The sequence below is a fragment of the Lathamus discolor genome, chromosome 8 (genome assembly GCF_037157495.1).
Source record: "Lathamus discolor isolate bLatDis1 chromosome 8, bLatDis1.hap1, whole genome shotgun sequence".
Taxonomy (NCBI): Eukaryota; Metazoa; Chordata; class Aves; order Psittaciformes; family Psittacidae; genus Lathamus; species Lathamus discolor.
In genome coordinates this window covers 14,341,556-14,358,761 of record NC_088891.1, presented here as the reverse complement: position 1 = coordinate 14,358,761, position 17,206 = coordinate 14,341,556, and the positions used below count along the sequence as shown (strand labels likewise).

General features: G+C 38.2%; 3 protein-coding genes across 8 annotated transcripts in view; 2 read left to right on the top strand and 1 right to left on the bottom strand.

The window, feature by feature from the left end:
- CCPG1 (cell cycle progression 1) overlaps positions 1 to 10,712 on the top strand; it is a 27,931-nt gene extending 17,219 nt beyond the window's left edge. For all 6 annotated transcript variants that reach the window (XM_065688319.1, XM_065688317.1, XM_065688318.1 and 3 more), the window contains 3 exons: positions 2,411 to 2,532; positions 3,964 to 5,372; positions 7,352 to 10,712. In XM_065688319.1, coding sequence (XP_065544391.1) covers positions 2,411 to 2,532; positions 3,964 to 5,372; positions 7,352 to 7,532 — 1,712 coding nt within the window. In that variant the 3' untranslated portion in view covers positions 7,533 to 10,712. The remainder of the gene's footprint in view (positions 1 to 2,410; positions 2,533 to 3,963; positions 5,373 to 7,351) is intronic.
- PIGB (phosphatidylinositol glycan anchor biosynthesis class B) lies at positions 8,100 to 17,206 on the bottom strand. Its single transcript, XM_065688322.1, has 11 exons — positions 16,860 to 17,206; positions 16,368 to 16,417; positions 15,659 to 15,763; positions 15,345 to 15,475; positions 14,580 to 14,720; positions 14,128 to 14,179; positions 13,493 to 13,704; positions 12,154 to 12,218; positions 10,092 to 10,302; positions 9,171 to 9,351; positions 8,100 to 8,596 (listed from the first exon to the last, which is right to left on the bottom strand). The coding sequence occupies exons 1-11, from the start codon at positions 17,005 to 17,007 to the stop codon at positions 8,465 to 8,467; spliced, it is 1,428 nt and encodes a 475-aa protein (XP_065544394.1). The 5' UTR covers positions 17,008 to 17,206; the 3' UTR covers positions 8,100 to 8,464.
- RAB27A (RAB27A, member RAS oncogene family) overlaps positions 16,807 to 17,206 on the top strand; it is a 37,428-nt gene continuing 37,028 nt past the window's right edge. Inside the window, exon 1 of the mRNA XM_065688327.1 lies at positions 16,807 to 17,090. The gene's annotated coding sequence lies outside the window, so the exon portion shown is untranslated. The remainder of the gene's footprint in view (positions 17,091 to 17,206) is intronic.

Sequence of the window (17,206 nt, the reverse complement as noted above, 5' to 3'; positions counted from 1 at the left end):
TCCTTTTGAAATAAATTTGGGGTAGTGCTTTACCATTTGTAACAGCATTCAGAGAGTTATTTCAGGCTTCTGCCCCATATGTACTTATTGGTAAATGTACCATAAAAAGCAAGGCATATTTTTTACAACAGTCCATAGTATCACTATTTTTCTCTCTCTGTTGGAGAAAAATATGCTGTAGTTGTCTTTGCAGTTCCAGAGTGGTCTAGGGAATGCTGAGAGCAGCAATTTTTCTGTGTTTGGTGCGTTGCCTAAAGTTAAGCATTACACAGATTGTTACTACATTTAACAAAACAACAGAACTCGTTCCAGACCTAAATCTATGTAGTGGAATCCTGATCTTCTAAGATGCATGTGCAATTATAAAAATTTTAGAGGACATTTATTTTCAACAGTAATTTTTCCTAAGTAGATTTAGTTTTATATGAAAGTGTGCCTTCCTAAGACTTGTGATTCAGTTAGAAACTGGGAATATGATTCTAACTGCATTTGATTATGGCTAATTGTTAGGAGTCTAAATTTTGACATTTGAGGTTTATACTAATTTTTACTTGGCACTTTTTTTTCTTAGGTAAACCTGAAGGTAAGTCATGAGTGGATGCTGTGTTTGCATTCAGATTTACTTTATAAATAGTGTGTATGTGTACACATGCATCCATGTATGTATGCATACTTACGTTAAAAAAATAAATCAAGTCTTAGGAATTACAAGTATATGCAGGATTGTAGGAATGACTACTCCAGTCATGTAAAATACTGTGTAGCAGCTGCAGCTAGTAGCTGATGTAAACACTAATGTCTATTGACATGCTAGAAGCAGAGGTAAATGGAAGAGCTAAAGTTAGGAAGCCCTTGCCAGAAAAATTTCTCCCTGTGGACAATAAGATACTTCTTTTTTTATTTAACCAAGATCTGAAAAAAGGGAACATTGCTGTATTGCGGGGGATTTGGATAGATTACTTACAAAACCTAAAGGGTGCTGTGACTTGGAGTACCAGCTGGGAACACAAACCAATTAGTGAGGGATGGTACCTCATTACATGCATTTTCAGTGTCTTTGATACTCTTTCTGTGTTGCCTAATGTCTTTTTTGCTTTAATGTCTTAGTGTATCTACCAGTTATGATTATTGATAAGGAGAGAAACAGTTTCAAGTGTTTTTCTGTAATTCAGGCTCCTGTTAACGTGAACTCTTTACACTAAAGGATTCTTCAGATGCAGTCTTCAGGTTCTTAGGATCTATGGAATTCTTCAGAGGTATCTATAAAGCATAAATACAGAAATCAAATTTACTGTCGGCATACTCAAATTCACTTACACAAGGATCTCTGCTCTCAGAGTTTATTAGGACTCTGTAAACTTAAAAACAATCACTGCTGCAAAAACATTGCTTTCCCTTAGCTGAACTAAGGTTCAGCTGGTTTAGTAGAGCATTGTCTATTTTTAAGTTCATACTTGACAATACATTAAACAGCAATTTAGAGCACAAAAAATTCCTTGGCATAATATTAATTACAGAATTTCTTCTGTTTAATAGTACACCCCCCTGCCTTTAAAATACAGAAATAGAACTTAGCATATGCTGCACTGGGTTTGAAAGAAATACCTAAAACTTGCTGTTGCCATCTGCTGCAGGGTCAATTCAAGAGAATCTTTAAAGCAAAGAAATAGAAACTGCATCAGTGTTAAAAACTGATAGGTAAAAAAGTACCAGTAAATAAGTTTACTTCATGGAAGAAACTGGTGGCTAGTACAATGAAGAGATCTTTTCCAAAAAACAGGGTGTCTCAGCCTCTATCTGACAGTTGAAAAATAAGATATTTACTTACTGTTTAGCCTTCACTCATTACAAGAATGACAAAACAGGGCCTGCAAATACTTCCTGCCTTGTAAGCAGTGTGTAATAACTGTGTTTCTGCATGGAAATTTAAATACTGTTCTAATATCTTCTCATTGATGTAACTTAACAGTAAATGTAGTTCTGAAGTGGATAATGCATGGACTAATGGTCTCCCTTTTATCCTGGTTGGCTTGCACGTTACTAAAAAATGACAGAAAAGTTGCATGTATCCTGTCCTACAATAACTTCTGTTGTGATGCATCTAACTTATTTCTATGTAATGTTCCAAAATTCCTTCATTTGCTGTCATCAAAGAAGAGTGTAATAGTGAATTTTTTGGGTCTGTTTGAGAAATGGTTTATCTCTGGGAGAAACAGAATCAATATGTAACAATCTGGGTTTACAGTCTTTATTTTGTTGCAGCTAAACAGTTGCTAGTTAAGTACTGGGCAGAAATTGCAAAGTAAGAACGCTTTTGAATTTGCAGAGAAAATGAAGTTTGGGTTCAGCAGTTTCTTTTAACTGCTTAATGCAATTCAGACTATCAAGAAAAGGTTTTTTATCTTTGTAGGTACAATACAGGTCCAGAAACGTCAGCAGCTGGTGACAAAGACACGTGAATTAAAAGATATGAAAGAGGACCTTTACCAATGCCAACAAGAGCAAGGAGATAAAGGGTATCATAAAGTGGGGGTAGGTATGAGTTTAACTGAAAGCTACTGGGTTATTCTGTCATGTCTGTATCTTACACTAAGTGAAATTAATTTGTCACACAAATCCAGTACATATTTTTCTATAGCAAGCTCTTTCTGACAATGTAATTTTCCTTTCCCCTGAATTCTTGACAAAGATTTTTTTATTTTTTCAAATTTGTTGTTGGAATGTGTTTAAACATACTGGGTTTATGTATGTAGTCTGGGAGCTATTCAGACACAGAGGTTGTCTCTTTTCCTATGACATAATGCCATAATGTCATTAATGAAGACAGCTGAAATAGAATAGGCTGGTAAAAAACTCTCACAAGTTTATAATTTGCTTTTTAATTGCCAAAGGTTTTTTTTTGGGGGGGTTTGTTTTTTTTTTTTTTAATACTTGACCTGTACTCTCTTAGTTTCTTACTATTAGATTGCCCAGAGAGAAGATTAGGGAGTGCTTTGTGTGTGCGTGTGTGTGTGTGTATGTATGCAGTTTGAGTATTTTTTCATTTATGTTGTTGATAGCAGCATCCATATATAATTCAATCTGTTTAGTCTGAGAGTTTGTCAAGGATGTCAAAGAGTCTGGGGAGAACCTTTTGAGTTAGGATATTGTTACATGAACACCTGTCTTCAACAACAAATTTGATTTAAATCAGTTCCTGAATTTCTGTCCCAACTGCTCAATGCCCTTGCTTCTGCTAATATAATTTGGTTTGTAATCTGTAAACCTAGTTTGCTGAATATAATTCAACAAAAATCAAACAGGCACATTTTCATTTCCTTTTATGATGTTACAAGTCATGTACCTAGTTTACTGTCCTTTACCTAGTTAAATCAATACAAGCGAGGGATGATGACCTCTGGTTAGAAGGGGAAGCCTCTCACATGGTCTTTGTTGCCAAGAAAGTGTTTGTGTGCATATCCAAGATAAACAAGCTAGCTCTGTTTTTGCATCTTGCTGCAACATGTGTCACTGCATCCAAAATGACGAGTAGACTCTGCCTGGGCTAGCTTAGTGTCATGGTTTAAACCAAACCAGAAATCAGAATTCCACTCCCCCACCTCCCCCCCCAGTTTGTATACTGGGCATGATGTGCCATGATATGGAATATCCCTTTGGCTAGTTTGGGTCAGGTGTCCTGTCTGCTTCCTCCCAGCTTCTTGTGCCCCTTCTCAATGGCAGAGCATGAGAGACTGAACAGTCCTTGATCAGAGTAAGCGTTACTGTAAGCAACAACTAAAGCATTGGTGTGTTATCAGCATTGTTCTCAGACTAAAGCCAAAACAAAGCACTGCACCAGCTGCTGGGAAGGAGAAAAATAACTGTTACAGCTGAAACCAGGACACTTGGTCTTTCATCTTTCTACCTGAAATTGTAACAATTCTAATTGTAGTATTTTTGCTTGTTTCTTTTTGCTTGTATTAGTCACTCAAGGGAGATTTTGCCACATGTTTATCCTCTACTGAGGTGGAGAAGAAATCCTTTGAATCTCAAAAAAAAAGTCTTGCTGCAGAAAATCAGCACTTAAGAGAATCTCTAGAGAGGGAAGAAAAAGCTTTGGCCTCACTTCAGGAAGAATTAAGGAAGCTAAGACAACAAATTAGAAACTTAGAAGATAAAGGTACTAGCACGGAGTCTATTGTAATGGAAAATCAAAAACTAAGGGAACATTTAGAAGAGGAAAAGCAAAGAAACCACAACTTTCTTAGGCAAAAGGAAACACTGTTTGCAGAGGCACAGATGTTAAGGAGAGAACTGGACAAAGAACGTCATGTTACGGAAGCTCTAAAAAAAGAACTGGAACAGTTAAGTTCTCGTCAAACACCTGACAATGCTAATGAAGATGATGATACATTAAGAGAAAATCAAGAAATAGAAGCTCTGCGAGGACGACTAGTAGAACTAGAAAAAAAACTAAACTTCGAGCAGCAACGCTCTGACTTATGGGAGAAGCTGTATGTTGAAGCCAAAGACCAAACTGAAAAACAAGAAATGTATGAAAAGGGACAAAAGAAAGGTGCTAAGGGGCAAAGTAAGGCTAAAAAGAAATCAAAGGAATCATTTTTTGGTTCAGTTAAGGAAACTTTTGATGCTATGAAAAATTCCACTAAAGAGTTTGTAAGACACCATAAAGAAAAGATTAAGCAGGCTAAAGAAGCAGTGAAAGAAAACCTGAAAAAATTCTCTGATTCTGTCAAGTCTACATTCAGACACTTCAAAGATACCACAAAAAACATCTTTGATGAAAAGGAGAAGAAGTCAAATGATAGAAGACACGAGGCAAACAAGAAAGCTCGAACTTTTTATCGAGAACATACCTCTTACGAGAATCCGAAGAACATGCATTACAGGGGACCTAACGTGGCAAAAGAATTCAGAGATGGAAGAAAACATCAGTTTACAACATTTGAAAAAGATACAGATTCACAGAAATGTCTCAATGATCCTTTGTGCAATAGAAAACAACAGTTTGGCCTAAAGGGCTGCTCCGGTATTTTTGAATGTGCTCATCAAGAATTCATTAGTCTCTTTAACAGAGTATCGGATCCTATCAGGGTGGATGAATTTAATCGGCTAATGAAAAAGTATTTGCAACAAGTTGTACATAACTTCCATCACTGGAGAGAACTAGAAAGTTTCATCGATAAGTTTTTTCATAATGGGATATTTATACATGACCAGATGCTCTTCACTGATTTTGTTAATGATGTCAAGGATTACCTGGAAGATATGAAGGAATACCAAAATAATAATGAAAAGGTTTTTGAGGATTTGGACAAATACATCTACAGATACTACTTTCATTATGATAATTCACCCCAGTATGGACCCAGGTTTGTTTCCGTGTTTCCTGAACTTGTTAACACAATTAAGTAATCTTTGTGAAGTCAACTAGAGTCTCTTTCTTAACAGGCGGTCTTCTGGTGTGTATGTATCTTGTAGCTTGCATGTGTATCCGTGTGCAAACATATATACACATGCTAGAAGGCTTTCTGAAGGGCTTAACAGAAATACTAGATTGTGTTGTATTAAGTGGATCTGTAGTACCTTATAAATCTTGTGTGTGGGATGTTAGTCTGGGAGGCACTACAGATTCACTGTATGCCACACAAGCTAGTATTTCTATTGAGGTTTTCAGAAAACCTTGTAACTACAAGTGGGATTACTTTAGATTGAACAGCTATGATTGCTTGTCTGATGGATTGAATAACTATTTCAGGAGAAGCATTAACTAGGACTTCCTTGTCCTTCATTGAATGACAAGGGTTTGGGATATATTTGAGTAGTCTCAAAGTCCTGTTCTGGCAGGGATGTTCCTTGCTGGCTTTTGAGGAATTTTGCTACTCTGTTATAGCTTACTGTAATACTGAGTCTGTGTGCTTAGAGCAGAGCTACTCAAATGGTAGGCTTTAGTTCAGATTCTGACCCTAACTAAATTTTGTTCAAACTTGCTTACAAAGGTCCTTGCCATGAACTGGTTCCTACGTTACTTTGCCATATTTAATGGTATTCTCAGGGCTTCTACAGAGCAGATGTGATGGCTGCCTAGCTGGCCCAATGGAGCTAGATGTGGTAGACTCTTTCTACTGCATTGACTTTGGTGAAAGAAAATTAAGCAAGCAGCCTTAATATATCGTGTGGAACTTGCTCTTTCTGGAACACCTGTGTATGTTTTATGTGGCTTTTAATATCATTGCTATTACAAAATTGGCTATATAGTCTCTTGTGCTATTGTTTATTCTGATCAGGTAACTAATGTATAATACACAAGAAGTTGGCCTTGTAGACATAATAGGACTTTTCCCTGTGCTGGCATTCAGTGCAAAGTGTATTTAGTATTTAGATCGAGGTGCAGCTCTTAAGTCAAGTTTCTCTTCTGGACTTATTCATGTGTTTATTGCAGCATAAAATGAATATTTAACCACTTTGGGGTTACTAAGTGATTGTCAGGTAGTACTTTCTCTTGTTAGAAGTTCAACCATGAGGATGATACTGCTATTATCAGCTACCAAATAGTCTTTTTAATATGCAGTTTTGGCAAACATACGGTCCAAGTTTTGTTTTTATTTATAGTCTGAATACTGCTATTTTATCACTAAAATGAACTTTGTTTTTAATTAATACTTAAATTTTGAGGATTTTAATTCAGTTTGTAGAAAAACAGAACTTACTCATTTCCTGATAGCATTATACAGATGTTTGTGTGACACTGAGGATGGAAATAGTCTTAATTTGGCTTAGCAGAAGGCTAGAGATGCTGGTCACATGGTAACAGCATGTAGTATAATTGCCCTGTTTACATCAAAAACTGCAACAGTGAGCATCAGTATTTTGTCAGTGCCCCCTCTCTCTGTATAAATGTAGTTATTGTAGATGAAAACCCCTGACATGGTGCATAAAGCCTGCTTCCCTGAGTGTGTGTGAAGTTTTTCATTATTTTTATAGAGCAGAATAGAGCAACTGAAAAACAGATTGAGACCTTACTCAAGCATCACAGAAGGGGTAATCAAACAGCTGCTTACCTGGCTTTATGCTGAAAAGAACTTTGGGGCAAGCAGCTGCAGAGCATTTTTCTTTCAAGAAAGGATTTCTTTTAAATGTACCACCTTATTGATGATTTCAACAAACAAATACCACTCCCACCCCCCATTTAGTAGTCCCCCCAAGGACTACTTCAATACTAATTTCAGGGAGTTTTCACTCATACTCAGCATGTTAAAAGCTGTTCTTGACAATGTAACTGTGTTTCAAAAAATGCTTTTAGAGATGCTTTTTATAAGACTGGTAATAAGCTTTTGTTTATTCCTTGCAGTCGACCTAAAAGGCCTTCTTATACACAAACTGAAAATTCCAGACATGAAAAACAAGCTCAGAAGTACCACCACCGTAATAAAAGAGAAGGTAAATGGCAAAAACATGGTCGCACTAATGGAAGACACATGGCAAATCTTGAAATAGAATTGGGGCAATTACCCTTTGATCCCAAATACTGAGTAATTTATGGTAAAAATGAAATTAGAATTCACATCCTCTCCAGAAACTAATTGTTTTCAACAAAGCAGCAAGATGCAAGTTCTTTTCTCTAAATAATTTGATTTTTACAAATTTTTGTTAAAAGGCTGAAGTCAAGCTTTCCAGTTTGCATATTCTGTACTGTTGCTTTAACTGTTGTTTGGAAGCGATAGTTGGGTGCCAGCAGTATTGTTCCAGAAGTTAGGCATGCAGTGACTTGTGTGTGAAAAATACGCTTAATTGCATTCCATTAGTGTAGTTCAAGCTTGAGTCATGCATAATGTACCAATAATTAACTTCAGTGTTTGATATACTAACTTCATCTCATCCTTCAAAAAATAGGTCTTCATTATGGCTACATTATGGTAATGTATTTGTTAGTGTTTTGTAATCTTACACTTGCTTCTTGTCTTTGGTGGGGGGGGGGCAGTGTTCAAGAGCCTGTTGAATTGTGAAGAATTTGCTGTGCTGCATCCTAATCAGCTTGCTGATTTAAGCACTTGAAATGTCTTGCCTATCTGCATATTGTAGAACAAAATAAAGAGACATTGTGGGTAGAAGTGTTTATTTATAAAACAACCTAGCATAGCTGTACAGTGCTATAAAAATGGTCCAGTCTTGTCTGATTTTTTTTTATTGCTTAAATAGTCATATGGTAACTTTGGTCTTCCTAATGTTTTCCAGTGTTATAATGTAGGTCAGTAGCCCCACCCTGCCACACTACTACTGTAGTTGCCTTCAGGAACACGTTTATGTGTTTCCGGACGGGCAGTGGCTGCCTGATCAGACCTCCCCATTTGACTTACCCGGTTTCAGACTCACTACGCTCTCCGTTTGGAAGTACAACATCTTCTAAGCATAGTACTGCTACACAAAACTGATCTCATTTGGTCTTAAGTCTAGAAACAGATCTTCAGGTGTGATTCACTTCATTGTTTTTCCTGTAGATGTAGATATGGCTTCCAATTCGTCCTTGAGGAATGTGAGTGTGAAAGACAGTGGCTGTTTTCTCATAGCCCCTTAAAGCTAGAAATGATGATATTTCCTGTAAATGAACATACGTTGGTTTCCACACTCAGAAAGAACAGTTGGAAGCATCAGAATAGTATTCCAGACTCCTCTGAAATTATCAATTCAACTGTCCCCTGGAAATTTTATCCTTTATTTTAAGAAAGACTGCTAGAAAAAGAGGTACCAATCCTGACTGATCTTATCCGGTGTGGAAATTTAGACACCATTGAGTAAATGGACTTCATAAAAGAACTGAGGGGAAAAAGCAGTCTAACTGCAGGCATTTTTGCTTGCTGTTGTTGCTTACTTAAAAGTGCATGGTTCTGGGAACAGACTGCACATTTGGTTTAATATGGCTTGAGAAGAATTCTGTAAAACATTACTTTATGGCATCTAGACATAGCACAGAGGAGACTGCATACACGAATGTGAAGTATATGTATCGCTGGAATGGTATCTGTATTACAGAACAGACAGTTCAGTTTCAGTTTAAGCTGTTATAAAAAGTTGTGGACGGCAATTTCCAAAAAACTTAACTATAACTCCTCCCTAATTTATTTTGTATCTTGACCTTAAAACTAGTTTGTTTGAGTTTGCAGTTACCATACCTGTTCTAGCACGCTGAAGAAGATCAAGTGACTGGGTAATAACGTATCATTGTAAAACTCCTTATTAAGCCAACCAAGTGGATCAGAGTAAAATACATCTGCTTCATCGATATAGCTCTCATTTCCAGTTAGGTCTGGGGGACACTGAAGGAATCTCATTTTTAGAGGACAGTGAACATGACTAGAGAGACAAACAAAACAAGCACTTCAGGATAAACTGACCAGTATCTAAGATTTGCAGTGACTCAGCACTTAAAGATACTTCAGTCAAAGCCAAAATCAAATACTTAGGATTTTTTTTTACCCCAGGGTCCCATTTTCTTCCCTCTGTACTTCATATGAAAGCAAAAGTAGAACAAGTGGATTCACCTCCAAACTGTTGTGACTATGTTATTAGAAATTCACAGAAAGCAGATTTATCTTAATAAAAATACCATCTGCGTAACATCAGTTTCTTGAAAAGGTGCTTTTCCATACCAACTTCACTGTTTGTATCTGCTTTAACATTTGTTTACTTGCCAAGATCTATTACAAACTTTCTGGAATAATGACCTTGGTCATTACATGTTGTAATTACATTACTCTCTAGCAGCAGAAGTAAAGTTAAAATTAACAGATTGATTCTAACAATTACTCTTTAGCTTTGCTACAGATAAATGAAGAAGTATGAATTACTTTCAGAAGTCATAAGACTAACTGTATATCCTCATACAAAGCTATTTTACAAAAGCTAAATAAAGCTTAGATATTAAATTTTATTCTGTGGTATAAGCATTTGGCCTGTTTCCCCTATTCATTCTATATTAGCTATATGAAAAATTAAAACTTCCTGTATAGGTCTATCCTTAGGAAAAACCCCCACCTTAATTTCTGCTTAAGTGTATGGATTTTAATATAGTACACTGTTAACTATTTTAATACCTGTAAAATGGAGTAGAGTGGCACGGCATCATGAAGAAGACAAAAGCTTGAGACTGGTAAGAGTTATTACAAAGTTGCTGTATGTGGCTCATAACATCAAGAGCGCCTCGCTGGTGAATCAAGCCTGTGTACAGGGCTGGGACTAAGTTTGATAAAAGCAGGAAACTTGCTGCAGATTTCTTCCATGCTTTCAAGTGTTTCAAGGAATATCCTATAGAAACATTTGAGAAGGTTTTAGAAAGAAAGAAATACAGTTCCACACAATATTTTTGAAAGTACCGTAACTTATTAGAAAACCATTACTTGGTTGGTAACAAAATACCTTGCTTTGAAGTAATTTAACAGTGTTCTTGGTCTTTGCTCTTTGAATGGGAATTCAAAGGTTAGACTTTGCCTTTATTAACTATTGTATTTAACAGTGTAAATGTTAAGCCCATACCTATTTTTTGAAGTACAGAAGTATGATTTCAAAGCCAGTGCTTTGTCTCTTTAGAGCTTAAATTTCTTGTGGGGAAAAATAGTCCATTCAGTAGTTTGGATGAATGATATGTGTTGACTTATTGATGTGTTCTGATTCAGTCTTGTCCAAGCAGAGCCAGAATAAATGGCAACTACATGTGCTCTGGTATGGCTGTGGTGGTCTTCCTTTCCAACATGCTGAAAGCTACAGCATTTTTGTACCGTTACTTGGTTTTAGGCTACTATCCTTGGAAAAGCTTACCCCTCTATCTTTTCCCATCTCTCATCCCTGCCCTTTCCTCCCTACTTTTCTTGAAGAAGCCAATACCAGGGTGGGACATTTCTTCTGGTGGGAGATAGCTGTATAAACCTGTTTCTCACAACCACAACTTAGGTGAACCTTGCACAGAAGGCAGCTTCATGTTGCAGCCAGTGTGGAAACACTCATCAAGTCATGTGCTTGTCAGTATTAGGAGATAAAAATATTTTATGCAGCCTAGCCTCGTGACCACCTTTACTGAATCACAGAAACAAGTTAGAATAGGCCTGTTTCAGAAGGCAGTAACAAGTAAGTTAAGTTAGTCTTCAGCTAGTCTATTCTGACAAATTGCAGATCTTAATCTCAGATGAAAACAAAGTCCTCTAATTAGTCTGTGGTTTAAGCTCAAGTGGAAATATTATAGGCATTTTTTTTACTACTTCTGTGAAACACTCTTAATTTATCTTTAATTGTGCTTGGAAAAGACTTCAAAATTCATGTGGGTTTTTTTCTGCTTTTATTTATAATGTTTTGAGCAGTTTAAAGACTGCTTTAGTTATTTTTTTTCTGTACTACAGGATCCAAATGTGGTTAATTAGCTCTTGAGAAATTGCGCAGATCAGTCCCTTATAGACATGAAAGTTGAGGGATATTAACAAACAATAGTGGTCTGATTGGAATTTTTCTGCATGTGAGGTAGTACTGATTCATCTTCAATCTGCTCTTGAACTAAGCCAAGATATATTAGATATCTGATCTCATCAGAGAGCAGAACTATTGAAGTAAGATTTACTTTTGTTTAGACTAGCCAAGCAGGTTAAAGAAAACTACAGATTTTATTGGTTCATCTATTTTGAACTTGTATTTAAACTACAGCAATGCAGCTTCGTGTTTCAGAAGTTTTAATCTTTCCTTTGTAACTTTTCAGCACCATCTACTAACAGATCTGGATCTATCAATGATAATTTTAAGTCTTAAATACTTGGTTTTATTCAATACTCAAAGGCATTTGTTGAGCATATTTGAGAGAACTGAGTGGAAAAATACTAGAGGAGACAAGGAACAAAATTCACTGCGAGGATGTCATTGCTAAAAGGTTAGAAGTCACTGAGGCAATTTTTGTATTGTTTTGCAGGAAGTACTTTTATCGTGCTAAGGATTCTCCATCTGTGCTTCTGTCACACTGTTCCGATTTTTTTTTTAACTTTCTTTTCCTAGCTGTAAGAAAAGGTTGGGCTAGTTTTAAGAATCTTTTGTCAACTACCTATATTGACTATTAATGGTCTCTCTTTAGGTAAAAATTATATACAGGGAAGGTTGCAAGATATTTGAAATGATGCTTACCACAAAAAAATATGCAAAATGGCAGTACTGGGTAGATGAACCTGAATTCTTTGTGGCTCAGCATGCTGTAACAGAACATATAACACTACAGCAAGAAAGTTACATGTATCAGTTCTGTTGATAAAATGTGTTTTTTAGAGCATGGAGGGCTTGAGGAAAAAGTGCCTGCATGTACTAAAAAGCTTTTGGCATGGCAGCAGTTTAGAGTAAAAATCCAAATTGTCACTTTTAAAGAACATAAGGAGTACATTAAGTTAAATTGTTACTTTAAACCAAGCACTAATAAAATTACCTGGCTACTACTCTAGCAATTAAGTGGGCTGAATCTATGACTGCAAGATGCTACTTAGCTAGTACTTCACCAATTTGCTTTCTGTAATAAAACACAATAAAAAGTGTGGATGAGAAGCTAAGATTCAAGTACCCATTTATATCTAACAAAGAAACATTCACCTCTGCTAATACAACTTGACACAATTTCCGAAGCCAATTTAGGAGATACTTTTGGGGATTAGTGCAAGACTCACATCAGGTAACTGAACAGGTTCTTGTAAGAATAAGGGAGTAAAAAAGGCCTAAATCCAATAGAGCTACACCCAGTTCTGAGTCAGACATTAAGCAGAGCTGGCATTTGCAGCCTTTCTACTGTTTTGCTATATTCTGCTAATATAAATAGTATATTTATATAATATAAATAATAGTATCATTTATCACTTTGTATTATTTCGTATTTATTAATTTGCTGTATCTTTTCTTGTCTCAGTGTCTCTCATTTAATTCAGATGCTTAGAAACAGTTTACCTTTTCTGTACTTCTCACCTTAAAATGAGACATACAGTCAGTCCTATGACAGATTTTAGCAGCTGCGTGTAGACTTCTGAATAGAGTAAGTTTTAGAGGCCTAAGAACACCTCATCTTACTGGGGAAGTATTAAAGAACCAAATGCAATGGTATTTTTGTTAACAGGCATCTAGTAAATGTAGTTTTCTAGCTAGTTCTATTACTGCTTAAACACCTGTTAAGTAATTGGCTGGTTGGGTTTGGTAGGGTTTGGGTTCCCTCCCACCCCCCCTTCCATTGTACTTGATGCAGAATTACTTGATTCTGTAAGGGTCTAATCAATTCTAAAAATGCATGCTTGGTAGTAATACAAGAAATAGGATTATGTAAAATTCCAGACACTATTGAATAACTGGCTGCATTTCCTGGAGTGTTTGAATAGTTCAAAGTCTTCTATCACTTAACCTGAATACTGTGCTTTTTCTGTTCTAGAGGTGACATTATCTTTGAAAAGAACACAACCAGTGAAAGACAGTAATTAAATTTAGGAGAAATTACCTGTACACCAACACTGTCCAAATCACTGCCATTAGAAAGATGCGATACCTTTTTGGTGCCAGTACACAGCCATGAATAAAAAAAGGCAGATGGGTACCCAAGATGACTGGTAGTCCCTGAGTGAAGTACCAGTGCCAAGGATGAGATCCATAAAACGTTCCAGAATTTTGTAGCACGTTGAATTTCAAGAAGTTCAGCTGAACCAGTACCCACTGGGAAATTTGGGGGGAGAAGTTAAATACAAATCCAGAATGAAAACCAGCAGCTAAATTGAATTACACAGTTATCACCGGCCTTAAATGATACAGTATTTTCATTCATACTTATTTTCTACTAGGACTCCTCACACAGATTTCCTACATTTAGCAATTAAACACAGGCGTGTGTAAGTTTTGTAATTTGCTGGTAACTGTTGATTTATTGAGAGCTGAGCATATACCAATTTTAAGTAACAGCCCATCATTTAAAGTAACTTAATAGTCAGTGTTTAAGGAGGTTTATGGCTTAAGACGTATTTAGAGATGATAGGCCAAATATTCACAGAAGTAACAAGTTAGGGAACCCTGAAACATCTGCCCGTGTTAAAATGCTAAAACCCAACCTTCTCCATGTAAATCAAATTTAAAACAACTTACCTCACCAAAAAACACACGGTCAATTATTAAAGAGCTTCCTATTGTGACCAATCTGCAAAAATGGAAAGTGGGTTGCACTGATATTGGTTGGATTGCTTTTGCATCAGATTCTACTCTTCTCCAAATAGCTGTCAAAACTCCCTGATTCCTAATCCTCTTTTCAATTATCCATACTTGTGGCCATTGGCCATCACCTGGTATCCTTGGCACAATCCCATATTAAGCTGGAATGGTGTTCTTGGCTTGCCCTCATGAAATCTCTTCCAGTGCTGTTTTGCAACGTATGCATTAATTGAAAGGAAGCATGCTCCTTCTTTCAGCTTTTGCAAAGGATCCTATTTTTGTGCTTGTTTGTTAAATCAGATTTTTTGGGTTGTCTGCTTTTGCAGTAGTAAAATTAGTCTTAAAATACAGCTGTGCACAGTCAGAGTTCAAATTCAGAAAGAACTTACCCTACTGGAATGCAGCTGTGTAGGATGAAGTCTGCTTTCCTCTGTTCTTGCAAAAAATGACTGAAGACCAAAGGTATCCACGGGATAACAGCAGTGGGACGAATAACAATTGCAAGTGCTATCAAAGCTAAATATTTGCAGCTAGAATGAGGGAACATAAAAACATACACTTACCAAAAGACCTGGTCAGTTCTTTTGTGAATGGCGACATCTCAACAATTTACCATCATGTCTCTGACCAAAGTTTTTCATGCTGCAGATAACTCTGATTCTCTCAGTGCAAATACTCTTGTATCTTGCAGATACAAGAAAAAAAAGATACTTTTCCTTGGAAGGCTGCCAGCTACATAACTGCTTTATTTGCAGTGGATTTGCTAACTAGAAGCACATACTTACTTAAATAGCTGGTAAGGAAAAGAAATTGCTATGAATTCACCTGTATCTGAACCCAAACAAGCTCTAGCTCTCTTTTCCTAGTTACAACAACTTCCAATCCTTTAAAGTCCAGTTTAAGTTTCCCATAAAGTAGTAATTTGCACAAGGGAACTGGATAATAGTTATTTTAAATACCAGCTCTGTCATGGCTTCAATTTAGAGGAAATACAACTGCTCTTCCCCCCATGGTCTACAGCTCTTGCTACAGGAATCAGGTGATTTTGATTGCCTTATATTTTAAGATAAAAAGTAGCATTTTAAACAGTGTCAGTAGATTGATGTTATCCCAAGCCAAAAAATTATCAGTACAGTTAGTAGAAAGCTGCTCACCTGCTCCCCATCTTTGAACCTCTTATTGGATAGTAGGAAAGCGCAAAAATGGTAAGAACAGTTTCCATGGTGTTTGTTAGAGTTCTGGTACAGGAATACCATGTAAACCAGGAACACAGCTGGCAGAAGTACTGAAAATAATGATGAACAAACTTATGCACAGGGAGAAAAGTTAAATACTGTTGTTTAAATGAAGGTGATAATGCTTGTTCTGGAGATAATGATAAATGACTTATTGTCATTTTGCTGTTGTTCACACTGCAGCAAACAGTGTTTATTAACAGGCATAATTGTTTTGAAAAGCTGAGACTCACCACCCACTTGGCTGTTTCTGCATTTTCAAGGTGCCGCACTAGTGAGTAAAGCTTCACATCAGCAAAAGCTGCCAGCACTGCCTGTGCAAGTCTAGGGACCCAGATCTGTGTCAGCAGAGAGAAAGTTTCACTTGCAACAAACCTGTTCACTGCCAAGTCTGAAGGGAGGGCTACTGAATTAGTGACTGACTGTTTTGACATGAAAATGGTCAATCAGTGAATATTCACTATAGCGTTTTACCATTTTTTTTAAATAGTAAAGTCCTTTGGTAAGAGTAGCATTTCTGCTAAAACAAAGCTACAGTTCAACTGAAAGTGTTTAGAAATTAGAAATACAATTTTTTGCCATTTACCTCGGATGTTATCAAACGGGGCTGTTAGTGAGCTTAGTACAAATATGTATTATTAAACACTTCAGAGAACTGAACTACTGAGTAATTATGACGCAGTGACAAACAATATCAGTCTGAAATTCAGGGAGAGGAATGGAGACCAAGAATAATGCTCTGCAGTCACAGGCATGAGTGCTGTGATGGGAGACCTATGAAAGCGTTGTTTACTCATGTGCAATGCTTCTGTGAGGTCTCTGTGCTCAGACATTTCTAACTGCCAGATTCAAGGCTTTGTATTTTACCTGGGCAATGATAAACACACACTGAATTTTAAATGCAATGCTTTTAAATTTGATTTTAATAGCAGATGCACTCACCAGCAGCTGAACATCATCCTGAGCCAGCAGCTGCAAGGCTTTGTAGATGCCTGCGAAGATAAGTGGGTACGAGTAGCTCCTTAAGCCGTGTGCCCATTCCCAAGTGAGGTGGCCATAATTATTAATGTTAAGGACAGACACGAACAACTACAGTTAAGCTTCGTTCGAGCAGCGCTAGTCTCAGACCTGCCCGGTTGGAGGCATCTACCTCTGTGCCTAAGAGCTGCGGGGCCCCGAGCGCTCCTGCCGCGCAAAGGCGGTGCGGGGAGTGGGGAAGGATATTTGAAGACCAAGCGATGCGCCACCTCCAGCGCCTGCCAGTACTCGTCCGGAACGAAGCTGGTCCGCACAAGGAAGCAGTTGAGCGCCCGCAGCGCCACCGTGAGCGCCAGCAGCCGCGCCGGCCCGGCCGCCGCGCCTGCCAACGGAAAGGCTGTCAGTCACGGGTCCCGCTGGGGCCACCGCTCGCCCGCCCCGCCCGGCCCCGCTTACCTGCGCCTGCCTGCCCGGCGGCTGCGCCGGGGTCGCTGTATAGCACCGACCGCCGCTTGCGGAGCCGCACCGCTTCCTGCCGCCGGGCCCGGGACAGCAGCCCACCGCCAGCAGCCATGGGAGGGGCGGGGCTGCGGCAGCTGCGCATGCCCCGCCTCCGCGCCGCCGCCACTTCCTTCCGGTCACTCTAGCGAGCGGGAGGTCTCCGCGCCGTGGTCTCCGTGCCTCCAGGTGAGGGGCGCGGGGTCTGGCGCGGCGCTGCTGGGGCCGCGGGCCGAAGCGCTACCGGGCCGGGGCTCGCCGCACTCCGTGCCGTGCCGTGCCGTGCCGTGCCGTGCCGTGCCGTG

Excerpts from the sequence above, each read along its gene's own strand:
- PIGB (XM_065688322.1), bottom strand. The coding sequence starts at position 17,007 with ATGCGCAGCTGCCGCAGCCCCGCCCCTCCCATGGCTGCTGGCGGTGGG. Across the intron at positions 16,418-16,859 it reads CGCCGGGCAGGCAGGCGCAG|GCATCTACAAAGCCTTGCAG; the intron begins GTAAGCGGGGCC and ends TTATCTTCGCAG. Across the intron at positions 15,476-15,658 it reads CAGAAACAGCCAAGTGGGTG|TACTTCTGCCAGCTGTGTTC; the intron begins GTGAGTCTCAGC and ends CATTATTTTCAG.